Genomic DNA, 14,541 nt, shown 5'->3' on the forward strand with positions numbered 1-14,541 from the left:
CTGAGTATAAGCAAAGCAATCAGTTTCCCTCATGTGGCATGACTTTCCTTCAAAATCTTTTGTAACCTGGTCACATTCTGTGCCTCTGACTGATATGTAGTGTCCATTTCATTGCCTGGTACACATAGCTACTGTCACAGCTAGAGAGGTGGGAGAGCTGCCATCCTCTCTTCTCCTCCTCAGACAGAAGGAGCCATAGCTCTGACCATTTATCTCTTGGATGGTGGGTATTGGTCACATCCCCACCTGGAGTACCTCTAATCTCAGCTCCTGGCAGCTTGGTTGGCTGAGCTTATCACCCACAGGAGACCAGCCCAAGTCCCTGGGTATTCATTTCCTTGAGAGCCTTGTTCATCCTCTGAAGTGGATGACTTACTTCTCAGCAGTACGTCCATCTCTCTTGCCTTAAAAAGAAGATGGAGTTGTCCAGTCTTCAGCTTTAGACTTCTTGTCTCCTGGCTATTGACGGCAACCTCTCCTTTCAGTCCATGAGGGTGAGGTTTTGGCTCAGTTTTGTAGCCCATGGAAGAGTGTGTGAATTCAGTTCTGGGCTCTCCTTGTGTGAGTGCTGCTCTTGTTTTATGCCCTTTCTCTCTGGCCTGGCTGAAGCACTGAAGTCAACTGTTTTGTCATCACCATGTCATACAGATGGTAACGATGGATCTAACCTGATTCAAATGTCCAAGAACGGCCTCTCAGTGTCAATGGCTTCCTTGTTCTCAGGTACCCTGCAGTGCTCCCTGGGCACGCGCGCGTGTGTGTGCAAGGTGTGTGTGTGTGTGTGTGCACGGGCACACTTCTTCCAAATCTGCCTGTCTTCAGAACTAGGAATTAGTTCCAGTGTCATCCGGATGTAAGCAAGAAAAGCTGTGGCAGGATGATGTGGCAGGATTGAGTAGAGCGGATGCAGAGTTCTGCTGTGGGTTCCATCCCCCAGTGCATTTTGCTGTGCAGTATTTTGGATGTATCAAAAGTGCCTGATATGGTGAAGACCTGTCTTGCCTGGGGTAGGACTTCACAGGACAGTGAAGCTCTGTAGGTGTTGAAGGCTGAGCCTGGGCTGAATGAGAGCAGAGTCCTCTTTGATGTGGGACCGGGTCTCCATCTCAAGTGCCTTAGAGAGCATTATCCTGCTTGACTTGGCAGAGCTGGTGTGCCTTAACTGTGATCTGAACCACAGCATTCCTGTTTTGCTCAGACTCAACTTGGACTGGAATCCTAGAAATAAGTTCTGGAGGGAGAAGTAATGAGATCAGACAGGGCACAGGCTGTCTGTGCCTGTGTTTGTTCATGCTGGAGGTCCTAATCATGCATGAGATCACATGCAGCTTAGTGTTTTTGTTGTTTACAGTAGTACTAAGTAATCCTTCTGGTCTTCTGGCCATGTTTAAATAACCTTCATGTGCTCCCTGTTTGCTTTAGCAAGGGAGCAGCCTGCTGGGCTGCTGCTGATCTATCCTGTCAGGTGTTCAGCACCAGCAGGCTGCTCCTGCTGGGTTTGCTGGTGCTCAGCTCTTTCTTGTCAGCCTTGTTGTGTTCACAAACCAGGCTGTGATCCCAGCTGAAGCTGGCACACGGGGTGTGGGATGATGTCCTTAGATTTGGAGGCTGTTTACAAACTTCCTAGAGACTATCCCATGTGATAGCATTGGCAGCAGAGATGTTTTGGGTAGCTAATGAGGATTTGGGGTGTGTTTGGAGTTAATGTTGGGAAGCGAGTGGTGTCAGGATCCCAGCGTTAGCTCCTATGGAAGCCTAGGGTCAGATCTGGCTCCCTCTGGCATCTCTGAGACCATGTTAATGCCTGAGTGTGCTGGCTCTGCCTCCCCATAGCACCTGGCCCACTCTGTGCTGTGTGTGCCTGTTTGCTCATGTTCTTGGTAGTCTAGGACCATGCGGGACCTTCCTGCGCAGAGCAGAAGGCACCAGAGCATCGCAGGTGTGTCTGGCTGGTGCCCTACAAGGTCATGAGGCTGTTTGCCTGAATTTCCTGTTTTCTGCAGCTAGAATTCAGTTTGCATGACGTAGATATGTGGATTCCTTAACATTAGGGTGCTTTCCTGTGACTGTTTTAGCAATGGATGTCAAACAATGAAGTCAAGTGTCCAAACTGAATTCCAGTATTGTGAGTCTGTAAATTTGCAGGACTTGCTCACTTTGTTGCTAGGGCAGTCCTGCTCTCTGTAAAATATTTGGGGCAGGGGACACTCTTTGCTCAGCCTGTGATTTCCTTCCAAGGTGATTCCCTTGGCCTCAGTGTGCAGTTGGTGCCTGGCTGGGATCATGTGGGCTCTCTGCAGATTTATGTTAGTCAACCTGCTTGGGGTACAGGAGCAGGAACCCTGAGCTGTGCATCCCTGTGCCAGGCACTGGGGCAGGGGAACCGACAGACTTTTGTTTGGGGGTGGTGTGCTCACTGCAGACCATTCCTAGAGCTCCCCAGAGGTACAAAACAGCAGACCTACTGGGATGAAAGTTGTGGCTTTGGCCACTCTTCTGTCCTGACCTGTAGTACTTTCCCCTTGCATGCCTTCTTCCCTTTTCTGGGAGCCTTATCTGCCATGAAGCAGGTTTCTGCCTGCTTCTGTCTGTGTTATATGACTGGAAATGTCCTGACATAGGAGTCTTCTGCTGTTGAGATGAATTTCCTGTTAGGATTTAAGCTGCTGGAATGAAAGAAGGATGAGTGGTGAAGGTACCACTGGGTACTGCCTGGTACCCGAGCTGCAGGGCAGCCCAGGGCTCTTTGGGAGCTGATAGAGGGGTGTAGGGAGCAGGACTGCAGTGTCCTTCCCCTTATCTTGGATCCCTCCCTCCTCAGGAGATGAGTCTGTGAACTCTGCAGGGGGCTGGCCTCGTGGCTGCTGGCCCTTTCTCTGCAGGGATGCTGATGTGTCTGGGCAGTGCTGGGCACAGGCTGCCAGCCCTGGCTCTGCAGTCACTGACAGGCTGTGGCATGGCCAGTGTCTGATCTTACAGGTTACACTCAAGTAGAGAGAAGGGCTCTGCATCCCATTGCTAATCCCTTCCAGCATCTATACTGTGTGTAGAGAGCTACTAAACCTTCTTGCTAACCCTGCAGTCCTGCTCTCCAGCCCCCTGTGTGTGTGTTCTGTTTCAGGCCGTGTTACTGCTAGGACTTGGTGTGTGACTTGTACCAGCGGCCACTTGTCTCCCCCAGACTTCAGGCTGGCTGTTCACAGCATCCCACCAGTAGTTCTTTCCTTGTAGTTCTGACAGCTGACTGATTAGACTGCACCCCTTCTTGCTGCTCAATGCCACTGGTAGAAGTTGATGCTGTAGTTCACATGCTTTTGAACAGCTTGATGAGTTTTACCTTGAAGCTTTGGTTTGAGATGAGTGTATCCCCCTGCCCTGTCCCATCTGTTCAACCTTGTCTGTTTGTGATTCAGATGCAGACATCAAGAGGAACCCAGACTCCAGCAAGAAGTCTTTTCTCTCCTCGGACTCCATGTATGTCTTCAACCTCATGGTGACACATCTTGGTATCACATTCTCTTTCTTACCCAACTCTGCTCTTACATGTGCATCAGTTTCTGTTTTGCACTGGAGTAGATCCTCCCTCTGTGTGGACCCCTTTGCTTTGTGTGGTGAAATACAAAGCTGTGTCTGTGGTTGGCAGCTGCTTGGGTAGGTTCAAACTGAGAGAGCAGTTGCTTCTGACTTACACAGGCACTGGCTATCACTTTGTAGCTTCCCCTGCAAACAGGCACAAGTTTTGCTGAGTGAGTTAAGTTTTGCTCACTCTTCTGGACAGTTGTTGTGTTGCCATTAGCCAGCTTTGCTTGGGGACAGCTGCAAAGATGGAAATCAATCACGTGTATTAATTTTAAGCCTGTGTAGCAGTGCAGAATTAAGGTACCAGAGTTAGAGGGAAGATCTTTGACTTGAGCTGGGACTGGCATGGGGCTGCAAGGAGGACACAGCTGTGAGATCCAGTACTAACAATTCCTTTCCTGTCTAGATCCCACTCCTTCCTCAATTCAAACTCAGCAGAGGCAGTGGCCATGGGCTTGCTGAAGCAGTTTGAGGGCATGCAGCTCCCAGCTGCCTCTGAATTGGAGTGGCTGGTCCCTGAGCATGACGCCCCACAGAAGGTAAGGCTGTGAGTTCTTGTCATATTTAATTTGATCTTCCCTGAACCCCTGGCTTCAGGGCACTGCTGAAGGGCATTTGCTTGTCTCAGTGCTCCCTTTGTGGAACTTGAGGAGGGGGGTTGTCTGGGCTTTGGAGATGGATGCAACCAAACAGTGTTGTGCCACTGCAGCCTCCTACAGCAGTGTCCAGATCCATGGGGACTGCCCTTCTTCAGCCCCCAATTCATCTGGAGGGGCAACTTGGTGCCTGGCAGCTTTCTGGAGGGCTGCAGTTGTGGGTTTTTGGCAGTCCAGCCAGGTGCACTGCCTTTGCAGTACAAGATAGGGATCTGACCCTCTTGCCTGCCTCTCGCAGCTCCTGCCCATCCCTGACTCTCTGCCTATCTCTCCCGATGATGGAGAGCACGCTGACATCTACAAGCTGAGGATTCGAGTGCGCGGAAACCTGGAGTGGGCCCCGCCGCGACCGCAGATCATCTTCAATGTTCACTCAGCCCCAGCGTAAGGACCCATGTGCCTGGGGGCTCTCAGGGGACCTGCCCTTTCCATCCCTTTTCCCTCAACACCAAGGTTGCTTGTCCCCTGTTGCTGGGGTTTTCCCTGCTCTGAGCCTGGTAATTCCATGGTGGTCAGCACTGTGAGATGGTGAGATGGCCAGTGCCCGGGATTAGTGCCTTTGGCGTGACCCAGGACACAGCGGGGCTTTTTCCCTTGGATGTGTTGTCCACATAAACCTCCCAGGCCTGTGCTGGTACCCATCTTCTGGTGCCAGGCACCATCAGGGCTGGGTCATGCATGTTATCTTCTGTCTCTGGGCAGGAGGAAGGTGGCTGTGGCCAAGCAGAATTACCGGTGTGCAGGCTGTGGCATCCGGACTGATCCTGGTGAGTGTTGGGAGCCTGATCTGTAGCTGGAGAGTGGTTGGGAAGAACCTGCAAACAAGTGGGAAGATGCTGAGTGAGTGGGTGGTGGGTAGAGCTCAGCACAAGGTCCCTGGAGCAGTGCTACACTGCTATTGCCAGCTCTGCCTGAACATTGGTGTGCACCATCCACACTCGAGGAGCCTCCTCTTCTAGGAGGTCACAGAGCTGGTGGAGGTAAAGAGCAGCCAGTCTGTCCTTTAGAGGGTATTTCAGATGTTGACTCTTGTAAGGCAAAGTTTTCTGTTGGGTCCTCAAGCTCCCAGCAGGTTCTGCAGCTGCAGAGCTCTTCCCTGAATATGTAGGTAGATGTGGCTGCATGAGACTGGACTATTGGTCCCAAAGGCTTTTGCAGTCAGAGGGTGCTTGCAGACCCCAGTGTTGAGCATTCTGGGCTGGCAGAGATGCCAGCAAGGCAGAGTTCCTTGCTTGTTGGAAATGCTGAGCAGTGTTGGGAGTGCAGCAGAGGCCGTGCCTGGGCTGACCCTGCCTGTCTGCCTGGGTTTGGCCAGATTACATCAAGCGGATGCGGTACTGCGAGTACCTGGGCAAGTATTTCTGCCAGTGCTGCCATGAGAACGCCCAGACCGTCATCCCCAGCCACATTCTGCGCAAGTGGGACTTCAGCAAGTACTATGTGAGCAATTTCTCCAAAGACCTGCTGAGCAAGATCTGGAGTGACCCACTCTTCAACGTGCAAGCTATCAATCCTGCCCTGTACCAGAAAGTGAAGGCTCTCAACCAAGTGCGGGTAAGACCCTTTCCATGCCTTCCTGAGGGGAGTTTGGGTGAGGTGGAAGGCTGCCAACTGTAAACTGTATTTCAGGGAAGCTGGGGAGAAGCAGATATTTTGGTTTTGGAAGCTGAAAACCTTATCACTGTGTCTTTCCATTCACCTCTTCTGATTTTTTCAGTGGCATAGGAATGTCAGAAGGAATTTCAGGCTGGTATCCAGCTGGGCTTCAGTTTATCCCTTGGAGCACATGATGATGGTTGTGCTCACCTTGCCCTGTGTGATGTAAACACTTTGGAAATAGGAGAGCAGCAGCTGAGGAGCAGCAGTTATTTCAGCAGCACAGAGAATGGGGCAGACCTGCTTGGCTGAGGACCATGGCTCTGTTTACTGATTCTTTGTCCCCTCTTCCTCTCCAGCTGCTCCGAATCCAGCTTTTCCACATGAAGAACATGTTCAAGACGTGCCGGCTAGCTAAAGAGTGAGTCCTGGGATGTTTTGCTCTCCTGGTTCTGTTCTCTGTCAATTTGCACTGGGAATCTGTGCAGCTTGTGCATTGAGCCCTAGGGAGGGAGGGGGCTGGAGGGGGAGAGAAAGCATAAGGAGTGAAGGGAAGGGTCTTAATAGAGTCACTTTGCCTGAGCTCTGGTTTCTCTGTCTTTGCAGCCTCCTGGACTCCTTTGACACAGTGCCTGGCCACTTGACAGAGGATTTGCACCTCTACTCACTGAGTGACTTCAGTGCCATCAAGAAAGGGGACCTGATGCCTCGCCTGACAGAGCTCCTGAAGGCAGGCAGCCTGCACGTTGACAAATGCATGGTAAGGCCTGCTCTCCTGCCTCCTGCATGGCTCTGGACCCTTGGGACCAGCCTCAGGAACAGGCTTTGCTGCAAAGATAACTGATGGGGAAGCTTTGGTGTGCAGGGCAGCCACCAAATTAACTGATTCAATGCTAACTGTTCCTGCCTGCTTCACAGAGCTCCTACCCAGCACAAATGGGCTATTTGCTACCCAATTTGACTCTCTCCTGCCCCTGACACAGGCTGATTCAGCCTTCCTGTGCTCCATGCTGGGGGAGGGCTGTCCACATAGTTAGGAGGGCACTGTGACCTGCTGTCCTGTTCTGCTCTGCCTTCTGCCCTACTTGCCGGGGAGATGAGCATTTAGCTGCTTTTTCCTCATCTTTTCTCCTTCCAGTTGTGCCAAGCCAAAGGCTTCATCTGTGAGTTCTGCCAGAATGAGGATGACATCATCTTCCCCTTTGAGCTGAACAAGTGCAAAACTTGTGAAGGTGAGATTCTAGGGAAAAACAGGGAGAGGGCAGACCCTGGGGCCACCAAGATCTGCTTCCAGTTTGAGTGGCATTTGTGCTAGCAAGAGGTACAGAACCCGAGCTAGCCAGACCAGAGTGTCCCTGTGCATGGCCTGTGCCTGCAAAATGTTACAACAGCAGCAAATCGTAATTGTTACAGTGTTTGCTGGCATGGTAAACTGTGTAGGTCCCTTCCTGACCCTTCTGTGTGCTGGCTGCCCTGGCAGCTGTGGGCAGTCAGGCTGTCACTGCAGTGAGTGGGTGTCTGGGAGCCCTGGCTTCCCTCCTGCTGCAATTACAGACAGGCTGCAGCCTGCACACAGCTCCCCTGCCCCTGTTTGGATGGCTGGAGCTGACCTTGCAGAGCAGAGAGAGCCTGAAGGCTTTATCTCTGTGCCCTTCCTGCCTGCTAAGAAATCCCTTGGCCCCTTCAGGAGACATCCTCAATAATGCCCAGTGTTAATGGCTGAGTAGAGCTTGGCCCTACGTCTTGGGACCAGCCTCTGAACTGACATAAAATGGCTCCTGACAACATGCAAGTCTTGGTTTGGCAGGTGCAGTGCCAGAGAAAACTTGGGGAAAAGTCACTGTTTGCTTGAGTATCAGGAAAAAGCTTGGGGAGGGACCTTGTGCAGAGCAGAAATCCTCCCTCCTGTGCTTCCAAAGCTTCATGAGCTAGTGCAGGGACCTGGGGTGTGGAGTGTCAGGCAGTCTGTCAGCCTGTACCAGCACTCAGCCATGCTCTCCCTCACAGAGTGCAAAGCCTGCTACCACAAATCCTGCTTCAAATCCACCCACTGTCCCCGGTGTGAGCGACTTCAAGCCCGGAGGGAGCTGATGGACAAGCAGAGTGCAGAACCCTACATCTCGGACTGTGAAGATGAGCTGGAGCAGCCAGAGGCAGTGGCAGCCACATGAGCATGTTGCAGCCAAGGAGCAGATCATGGGTTTATTTGTGTGCATGGCCTTCATCACCAGAGACCGAGCCATGCAGACTGGGGATGAGGAGGACTGTTGGGAGGCCTGGAGCACTGTTCTTGAAGGGATCTCTTTTCCCTCATGCAGTAGTGCTGGGCTGGGAAAGGAGCATATTCCACTATGTGGATCTGCTCCAGGTACCACTCCCACTCCCTGATGCCTTTGCTTGGTGGGGAGGCAGCTGCTCCTGCCTTTCCTGCAGGTACAACAGGGACATTTTCTGAGCAGCTGTTCATGCTGGACCTGGCAAGGTTGTGCTGTCCATCCCTGTGCCCTGCTCTGAGCCAAGCAGGGTCCCCTGAAGGGTCAGCACTTCCTGCTCATCAGCTGTATACTAGGAAGCTCTGGTCACATCTGCTCCTTGGAGGAGGGAATCAGGACTCAGTCCTCTGATCCTCCATTCTGCTGCTGGGGGTCGTGTGCATGGAGGGAGGGTGGGATTTGGGGTTGGTTGTATATTTAATAGCTCCCTTTCTCAAATGTGCTGTGGGACACTGCTGGAGAGCAGTTGCTCTCACTCCAGAATCAGAGTGGAGGAGGTGGCAATGGTGAAAATGCAGATTTCCCTGTGCTACAGAGGGACATTGCCCCTGGAGCAGCTGCACAAGTGGATGTGCTGATGGACTTTTGGCAGGCAGATCCCCATGGCTCTATGGAAATTTGCTTCCACAGGACACGGTGAGGCTTCTGACCCTACTTCCTCCTCATACTGCCAATCTATCCTACCAGTGAGGTATGTCCTCCTTTAAGGATGATATGGGACCTCACATTGGTGGCACCAGGACCTGCCTTGTGTGGAGCTGCCTCTCTGCCTGAGACCTGTTGGAATGCAGGTGAAGGCTCATCCCTCCAGCTGCATCCCCAAGCCTCTGTCTTGGTTTGTTGTTTTAGGTTTTTTTTTTTTTTTAATCTGTTGGACTTGGTTTTATTTTTTTAAAGTGCTCGTTTGTATTTTTAATTGTGTGTTCCCTCTCAAGGAGGTGCTGCTTGAAATGCCTTCTTAGGGGGCATTGGATTTTCTTGGCACTCACCAGTATGAAATCTCCAAGGCTGTCCTGCTCCTGGTTCCTCACCCCTGGATGGAGCTGGTCCCCTCTCCCAGCAGGATCTCCTGCTTCCCTTGGGGGAGGAAGGGTCCCCGAGGCAGGCAAAGCCTTCAAGCTTCCCAGCTGCGCTGTTGTGGGATGGTCAGGCAGCCTGGCTGCAGTGGGGATACCCAGAGGGGAGGGATTTGGCATTGGGGTGATGCCAAGGACTGGTTCCTCTTGTGTGTAGAGCCACCTGCCACAAGTGAAAGCTGTGCAGGGTCAGGGTCAGACCCAGTGGGACAAGGTTGAGCTCTGTGCCCAGTCGAGGAGGTGGCTCTGCATCTTGGGGGTGCTTTAGCCATGGCATGTCCAACACCACCTCAGCACGGGTGGGATGTGGTGTTAGGAAGGATGGAGTGGCCTGTGTACGTGCAAGGAGGGTGTTGAGGAACCAGAGAGCAATGCACTGGCAGGAGGCCTCAAGGGGCAGTGGCTCTTTCAGCACATGCCCTAATTTGAGGCTAGGATGTGACCCCTCATGGACTTTCCCTGTGGGGGTAGCAGGGCTGGGGAAAGAGGAAGAGGCTGGGACCAGAAGAGGTGGCTGCAGGGCTGGGTCATGGAGGGTGGCTGCAAGCCTTGCTGCTGGGGGCCAAGCTGCTGCACAGCAGCATCTCTGCCCTGCCTGCAGCATCCTGACCAAGTCCTGGAAGCAGGGTTCACTTCTTCACTTGCTCCCCTGGGGTTTGTGTTGCCTTGTGTCTTGCTTCTGCTTGTTTTCCCCATCAAAGCAGCTGCTCTTCTGCTGACTCTGTCTCTGCCAGCCCTGGGGCTGCCAGATGCTGGTCTGCCTTGGTCTTGCCTGTCCCCAGGCCCAAACCAAGCCCTCCTGCTGCTGCTCAGACCTGGGACCTTCTTCCCTGGAGTTGCCTCAGCAGCACACCTCCATCCACCCTATTTTGTTTGAAGCACTTTAATGTCATGGGACAGCAGCTGAGAGGCTGCCCAGATCCCTTTCTAGAAGCACTGAGTACTTTTTGAGAAGAGGGAAGGAATTCTGGCTTAGTTGTGGTTTCCACCCTCTGCCATGGACTGTGTGGAAGCAGCAGGACTCACAAACCTGGCAGAGGTCTCCAGGGCAAGACTGTGCCCAGCACTGACACTGCTGCCCAGCACTGACTGCTACAACTAACACTGGAACTGGCCAAGACAGGGAGCTCTTTGGGAGGGAGAGCTGGGGGCTGCCCTGGCCTGGAGCCCTCACAATGGGATGATTATTGCACAGCAATTAAAATGCCGTCCTTAATAAACTAAGTTAATAAGGACTCAGGTTGTGTTGTGATACTGTTTCAGGTGGGGTAATAGTATGTATGGCACCCTGAGGTGATGGGGCAGGCAGGGTGTGCTGCTGATGGCAAGGAGCAATGGAAGGGACAGCTCATGCAGCTGGTGATGCAGTCATTGGGAAGGGGTTATTGTCACTACCCCTTGACTAATTCATCTGGCTTGTGGCTTCCCCCTACCAACTTCCCACAGGACTTAGAGCAGGAGGTACAAGCCAGTGAGTGAGAGGCTCTCTGTAATGCCTGTCCCCTTCAGAGCCTGCCTTTGCTGCTGGCAGAGGGGCCCAGGGGCCTGGCCTTGGCTGCCCTGTCCATGCTTACATCCCCATTCCATGTCACCTTGCTCTCCCTTCACAGCAGTGTTGTGCATCTCCCCATAAACACCATCAACACAATTAATAGAAACTGTAAACTTTAAAACAACTGTTGAAAGAGATCTCTGACAGCCCAGCACTGGCTCCACAAAGAGCCTCTTCCTGGGGGCTTTTCCTTAGAAACACTCTGCTCAGCCCAAATCTCAGCTGTGGTTACCAGCAGCAGTGGTGAACCTGGGCTACTCCTGAGGACAGTGGTTGTAGAAAAGGTTTCTGGCAGGCACAAGCATGCTGAGGATGGGCTCTCACAGCTGCCAGCAAACCTGGCAGCACGAGGGCTCCAGCAGCTGCCCCAATGTGGCAACTCAAGCAGTGGGTGATGGCAAAGACCTGCAAAACCCTGGAGCTTGCTGCTGCTACAGGGAGCCCTTCAACATCCCAGGGCAATCCCTGCAAGCTGGCAGCTTGGCAAAGGCATATCTGCCCCAGCACAGAGGGTCACTGGGAGTGTGTGGGGGCGTAGCGACGCTCAAACTGGTCAACATCAAACTTGCGCTTGCAGCCGGCGTAGTTCATGTAGCGAATCTTCCCGAAGATGGGCCGCTCTGCCCAGCCCTGGTCGTGGATGCCACAGATGGACCACAGGCAGCCTGCCAGGCACAGGGACACAAGTGTCAGCTCTCCCTCTTGCTCAGAGGCACCCAGAGAACTAGTGGGATGTGGGTGCAAAGCAGAATAGACTGGAGTTGCTTGCAGAGATCTCCCACTGCTGCCTTGGCCATCACAGCTAAGGCCTCCCACCCTGTGCCCTGACCCTGCAGCTTGCCTACGTATCCATTGGGGTCCCTCCCGTCCAGCTCGTAGCGGTCGTTGAGGTAGATGGCAAACTGCAGGGCCTCCTCAGGGGACCGTGTCCACTCCAGGATCTTCTTGGCCCAATACATCCGCAGGAAGCCGTGCATCTTGCCTTCCTGGACCATTTGCAGCTGCGGGGATAGAGACAGCCATAAGGGTCAGACGATGGCAGGTCACCTCTGCGCCTCGGAAAAAAGCTCAGCATTTTGTGGGGAAGATGTAGGGCACTACCTGGGCAGCGTTCCAGAGTGGGTCATGCGTGGTGCCCTGCTCCAGCTCCTGCAGACTGTACAGATAAGGCCTCTTGTCTTTGGCGTGGAGCTTCAGGGTGGTTTGTGCCCAGTCATAGGCACCTGTGAGCAAGAGATGAGGAGCAAAACTGAGCAACCTGTTCTGCAGGGTCCTGAGAACCAGGCTACTGAGGGCACTGTGCCCTGGAGGCACCACTCTTGAAGAGGGCACTTGCCAGCTTCTGTCCTACCTCCAGAAGAGACCAAATGATGGCACCTAAATGCCCCCACAGCCCTTCTCCTAGCAAAACTGGGATTGCCAGGGTACCCAGCATTGACCCAGGATGTTACCCTGCACACTGTCGTAGTTCTCATTGTAGTAGCAGAAGTTTTCAGCCAGCTCCCGCCGCACCACAGCTTCCTCCACAAATGCATCCACTGAGTCCTTGTAATTGCGACGGTGCTTCTGCACCTCCAGGATGGCTCTTTGGGTGGAAACCTGGCCTGGGGACATGGGGAAAGAGCAAGTCAGGCTGCTGGTCCAAGCCACAATGCTCACCCCTGCTGCATAGTGGGAAGCCATACTCACCAAAGTGAAGCCACGGGGACAGGTTGCTGAGAGCCGCCTTGTTGGGATCATTCCTGTGGGTGCTGAAGGATTTCAGCCTCTCTGCAATGAAGGACTTCAGCACAGCCATCCCTGCAGCTGTGCCAGGGGTTGCCCACTCCACCTCCTTCACGGTGTGGTCCACTTGCAAGCTGGAGTAACAGGCCTCCCAAGCGATGGGCTGGGCGGCAGATCAAGCAGTGAGTGCATCTGCAGAATCTTTTCAGGGAAGGTTGCCCTGAGTGTTACATCCCCAACCAGCCAAATCCCAAGTCTAAGCCGGCCTCCTCCTCTTAACTAGCCCTCTGCATGGCAGAGATGTGAGAACCGAATGAATGAGGAGGGAACTGAATGAATGAGGTGGGAACCTCCCTTTCCCCAGGGCATCCTCATCTCCACACCATCTGTGTGTGACCTCAGGCAGATCACTGTCCTCATGCCTTGCCAACCCCTCCCAGGATCACAAACACTCTGTGAAACACTCTGAGACCTGCCCATGAATGGGTTTGGAATGTCTCCTGCTGGTACCTCTGCTGGGCAGGAGGGTGGATGTGGGTGACGAACAACAGGGGGAAACTCGGTGAGGAACTCGGGGAGCTGAGCATGGATCTTGCCCCGGATGGTCCTGGCGCTGTACTCCTGCTTGGGAGAGGCGACCCAGCAGGGCACAATGTTGTGGGCATCAACCTGTGAAGCAAAGCCATGGAGAAGGGTGTGAGAAGCCAACAATCCTGACAACATGACAGGCATGCTCTCTGCTCATCAATCCACTGCGCAAGACACAAGGAGACAAGTTTGTCCCACGTCTCACCAGTCAGATTTCCATTCCCAGAGTGCTGGCACCCACCTGTGCAAATGGCACATCCTCTGGCAACCGTTCCCTGACGTCCTCTACCCACTGCCGGGGGAGGCGGAGGGGACTGAAGTCTGTCACCAGCCCACCCACGCCATGCTCCACCACAAACGTGGGCAACACATCCTTGGCATAGCCCAGCAGCAAGTGGAAGGAGATGTTCAGCTCTGCACACTCCTGCAGTGACAGGGAAATGGCTGTGGGACAGTTCATGGCTCTGCAAACCCCACCCAACCACCACCTGCTGAAGGGATGGATGTGTCTCCCCCCTTCCCCAGGAGCCCTGTCCCACCCAGCACAGACATCCCCCGGCTGTACCTCTGCTACCTCCTGCAGGCCCCTCAGCATGAACCTGTAGTGGCGGATGGTGGCCTCCAGAAATTTGGGCACCAAGCAGAAGCAGACATGCAGAGGCAGCTCCTGTTTGAGGGCCAGGCGCTGGGCGTAGAGGAAAGCCCAGTTATCTGGGGGGAAAGTACACAAGTCAGGAGGGTGCTTCACTGACAGGATGGGGATGGGGTTTCACAGGAGGTTTCACTACAGATCCCCCTGTAGAGAGTGGGACCAGCACCAAAGCTACAGAAGGAAGGAACTAGTGCTTTTTTACCACTCATGCGAGCCCCTTCCACCAGCTGGTTCGCACCTTGCACTCGCTGATCGCGGCACATCCAGTAAAGGATGCACCGAGCATCATCCTTCAGGTCCGGGCCCTGCGAGACGAGGCGAACCCGCTTTTTGTTGTACTTGAACTCTCGAACGGACGGGGCCGCCCTCCGACGGGCCTGCTGTATCGCCTCCTCTTCCTCCGTCCTGCTCCGCGACACCGGCGGCGCCTCCGCCACCTCGGCCTTTCTCTTCCCTCGGCCCCGCCGCATCCTCCGCACCGCCCGCAGCAGCAGCAGCAGCTCCGCGGTTCCCTGCGGCCTCTGCAGACAGAATAGGCCGTTCTGAGCTTCCCGCGCCCCGCGGCGAATCCCGGCCCCGGTCCGCCCCCAGAGCCCGGGGGATGCTGGTCCCCTGCCCATCCCGCTCCTCGGGAACCCGGGAATAACGGCGGTACGGTCCCTGGGCGATCCGCTCCTGGGCTCGATACCTGGAGTCCTTGTCCCAGTCCTGATCCTTGTCCCGGTCCTGATCCCGATCCCGATCCCGATCCCGATCCCGATCCCGATCCCGATCCCGATCCCCACCCGGCACCACGCGGCCCTGGAGCGTTACACAAGCCGTGGGCGTGTGCGAAGGGCGTGGC

The 14,541-nt window shown here is 54.1% G+C and overlaps 2 protein-coding genes across 6 annotated transcripts in view; one reads left to right on the plus strand and one right to left on the minus strand.

The window, feature by feature from the left end:
- The window catches only part of RUBCN (rubicon autophagy regulator), a 30,325-nt gene extending 19,920 nt beyond the window's left edge, over positions 1 to 10,405 (plus strand). For 3 of the 4 annotated variants that reach the window (XM_083868538.1, XM_083868536.1, XM_083868539.1), the window contains exons 13-22: positions 649 to 723; positions 3,414 to 3,474; positions 3,986 to 4,118; positions 4,474 to 4,619; positions 4,938 to 5,002; positions 5,551 to 5,789; positions 6,191 to 6,252; positions 6,438 to 6,591; positions 6,970 to 7,063; positions 7,839 to 10,405. In XM_083868538.1, the coding sequence (XP_083724664.1) occupies positions 649 to 723; positions 3,414 to 3,474; positions 3,986 to 4,118; positions 4,474 to 4,619; positions 4,938 to 5,002; positions 5,551 to 5,789; positions 6,191 to 6,252; positions 6,438 to 6,591; positions 6,970 to 7,063; positions 7,839 to 8,002 (1,193 nt within the window). In that variant the 3' untranslated portion in view covers positions 8,003 to 10,405. The remainder of the gene's footprint in view (positions 1 to 648; positions 724 to 3,413; positions 3,475 to 3,985; positions 4,119 to 4,473; positions 4,620 to 4,937; positions 5,003 to 5,550; positions 5,790 to 6,190; positions 6,253 to 6,437; positions 6,592 to 6,969; positions 7,064 to 7,838) is intronic. The other variant, XM_083868537.1, reaches the window with a different exon arrangement.
- A 440-nt stretch (positions 10,406 to 10,845) lies between these two features.
- On the minus strand, positions 10,846 to 14,493 carry LOC310913281 (deoxyribodipyrimidine photo-lyase-like). 2 transcript variants are annotated; one of them, XM_083868575.1, is made up of 10 exons: positions 14,386 to 14,493; positions 13,936 to 14,218; positions 13,611 to 13,756; positions 13,287 to 13,469; positions 12,968 to 13,126; positions 12,422 to 12,620; positions 12,184 to 12,336; positions 11,834 to 11,955; positions 11,578 to 11,733; positions 10,846 to 11,397 (listed from the first exon to the last, which is right to left on the minus strand). In XM_083868575.1, the coding sequence occupies exons 2-10, from the start codon at positions 14,165 to 14,167 to the stop codon at positions 11,320 to 11,322; spliced, it is 1,428 nt and encodes a 475-aa protein (XP_083724701.1). In that variant the 5' UTR covers positions 14,168 to 14,218; positions 14,386 to 14,493; the 3' UTR covers positions 10,846 to 11,319. The 2 variants fall into 2 exon arrangements, with proteins under 2 accessions (XP_083724701.1, XP_083724702.1); XM_083868576.1 differs by having other exon boundaries at positions 11,574 to 11,733.
- Between the last annotated feature and the right edge of the window lie 48 nt (positions 14,494 to 14,541).

The sequence above is a fragment of the Zosterops lateralis genome (genome assembly GCF_965231275.1).
Source record: "Zosterops lateralis genome assembly, chromosome: 10".
NCBI lineage: Eukaryota > Metazoa > Chordata > Aves > Passeriformes > Zosteropidae > Zosterops > Zosterops lateralis.

Bases quoted from the DNA above. Each gene is read 5' to 3' on its own strand.
- LOC310913281 (XM_083868576.1), bottom strand. From the start codon at position 14,167: ATGCGGCGGGGCCGAGGGAAGAGAAAGGCCGAGGTGGCGGAGGCGCCG. The intron at 13,127-13,286 runs GTGGGTGCCAGC...TTTGCTTCACAG, and splicing joins AGGATGTGCCATTTGCACAG to GTTGATGCCCACAACATTGT. The intron at 11,734-11,833 runs GTAGTGCCCTAC...CTATCCCCGCAG, and splicing joins CACTCTGGAACGCTGCCCAG to CTGCAAATGGTCCAGGAAGG.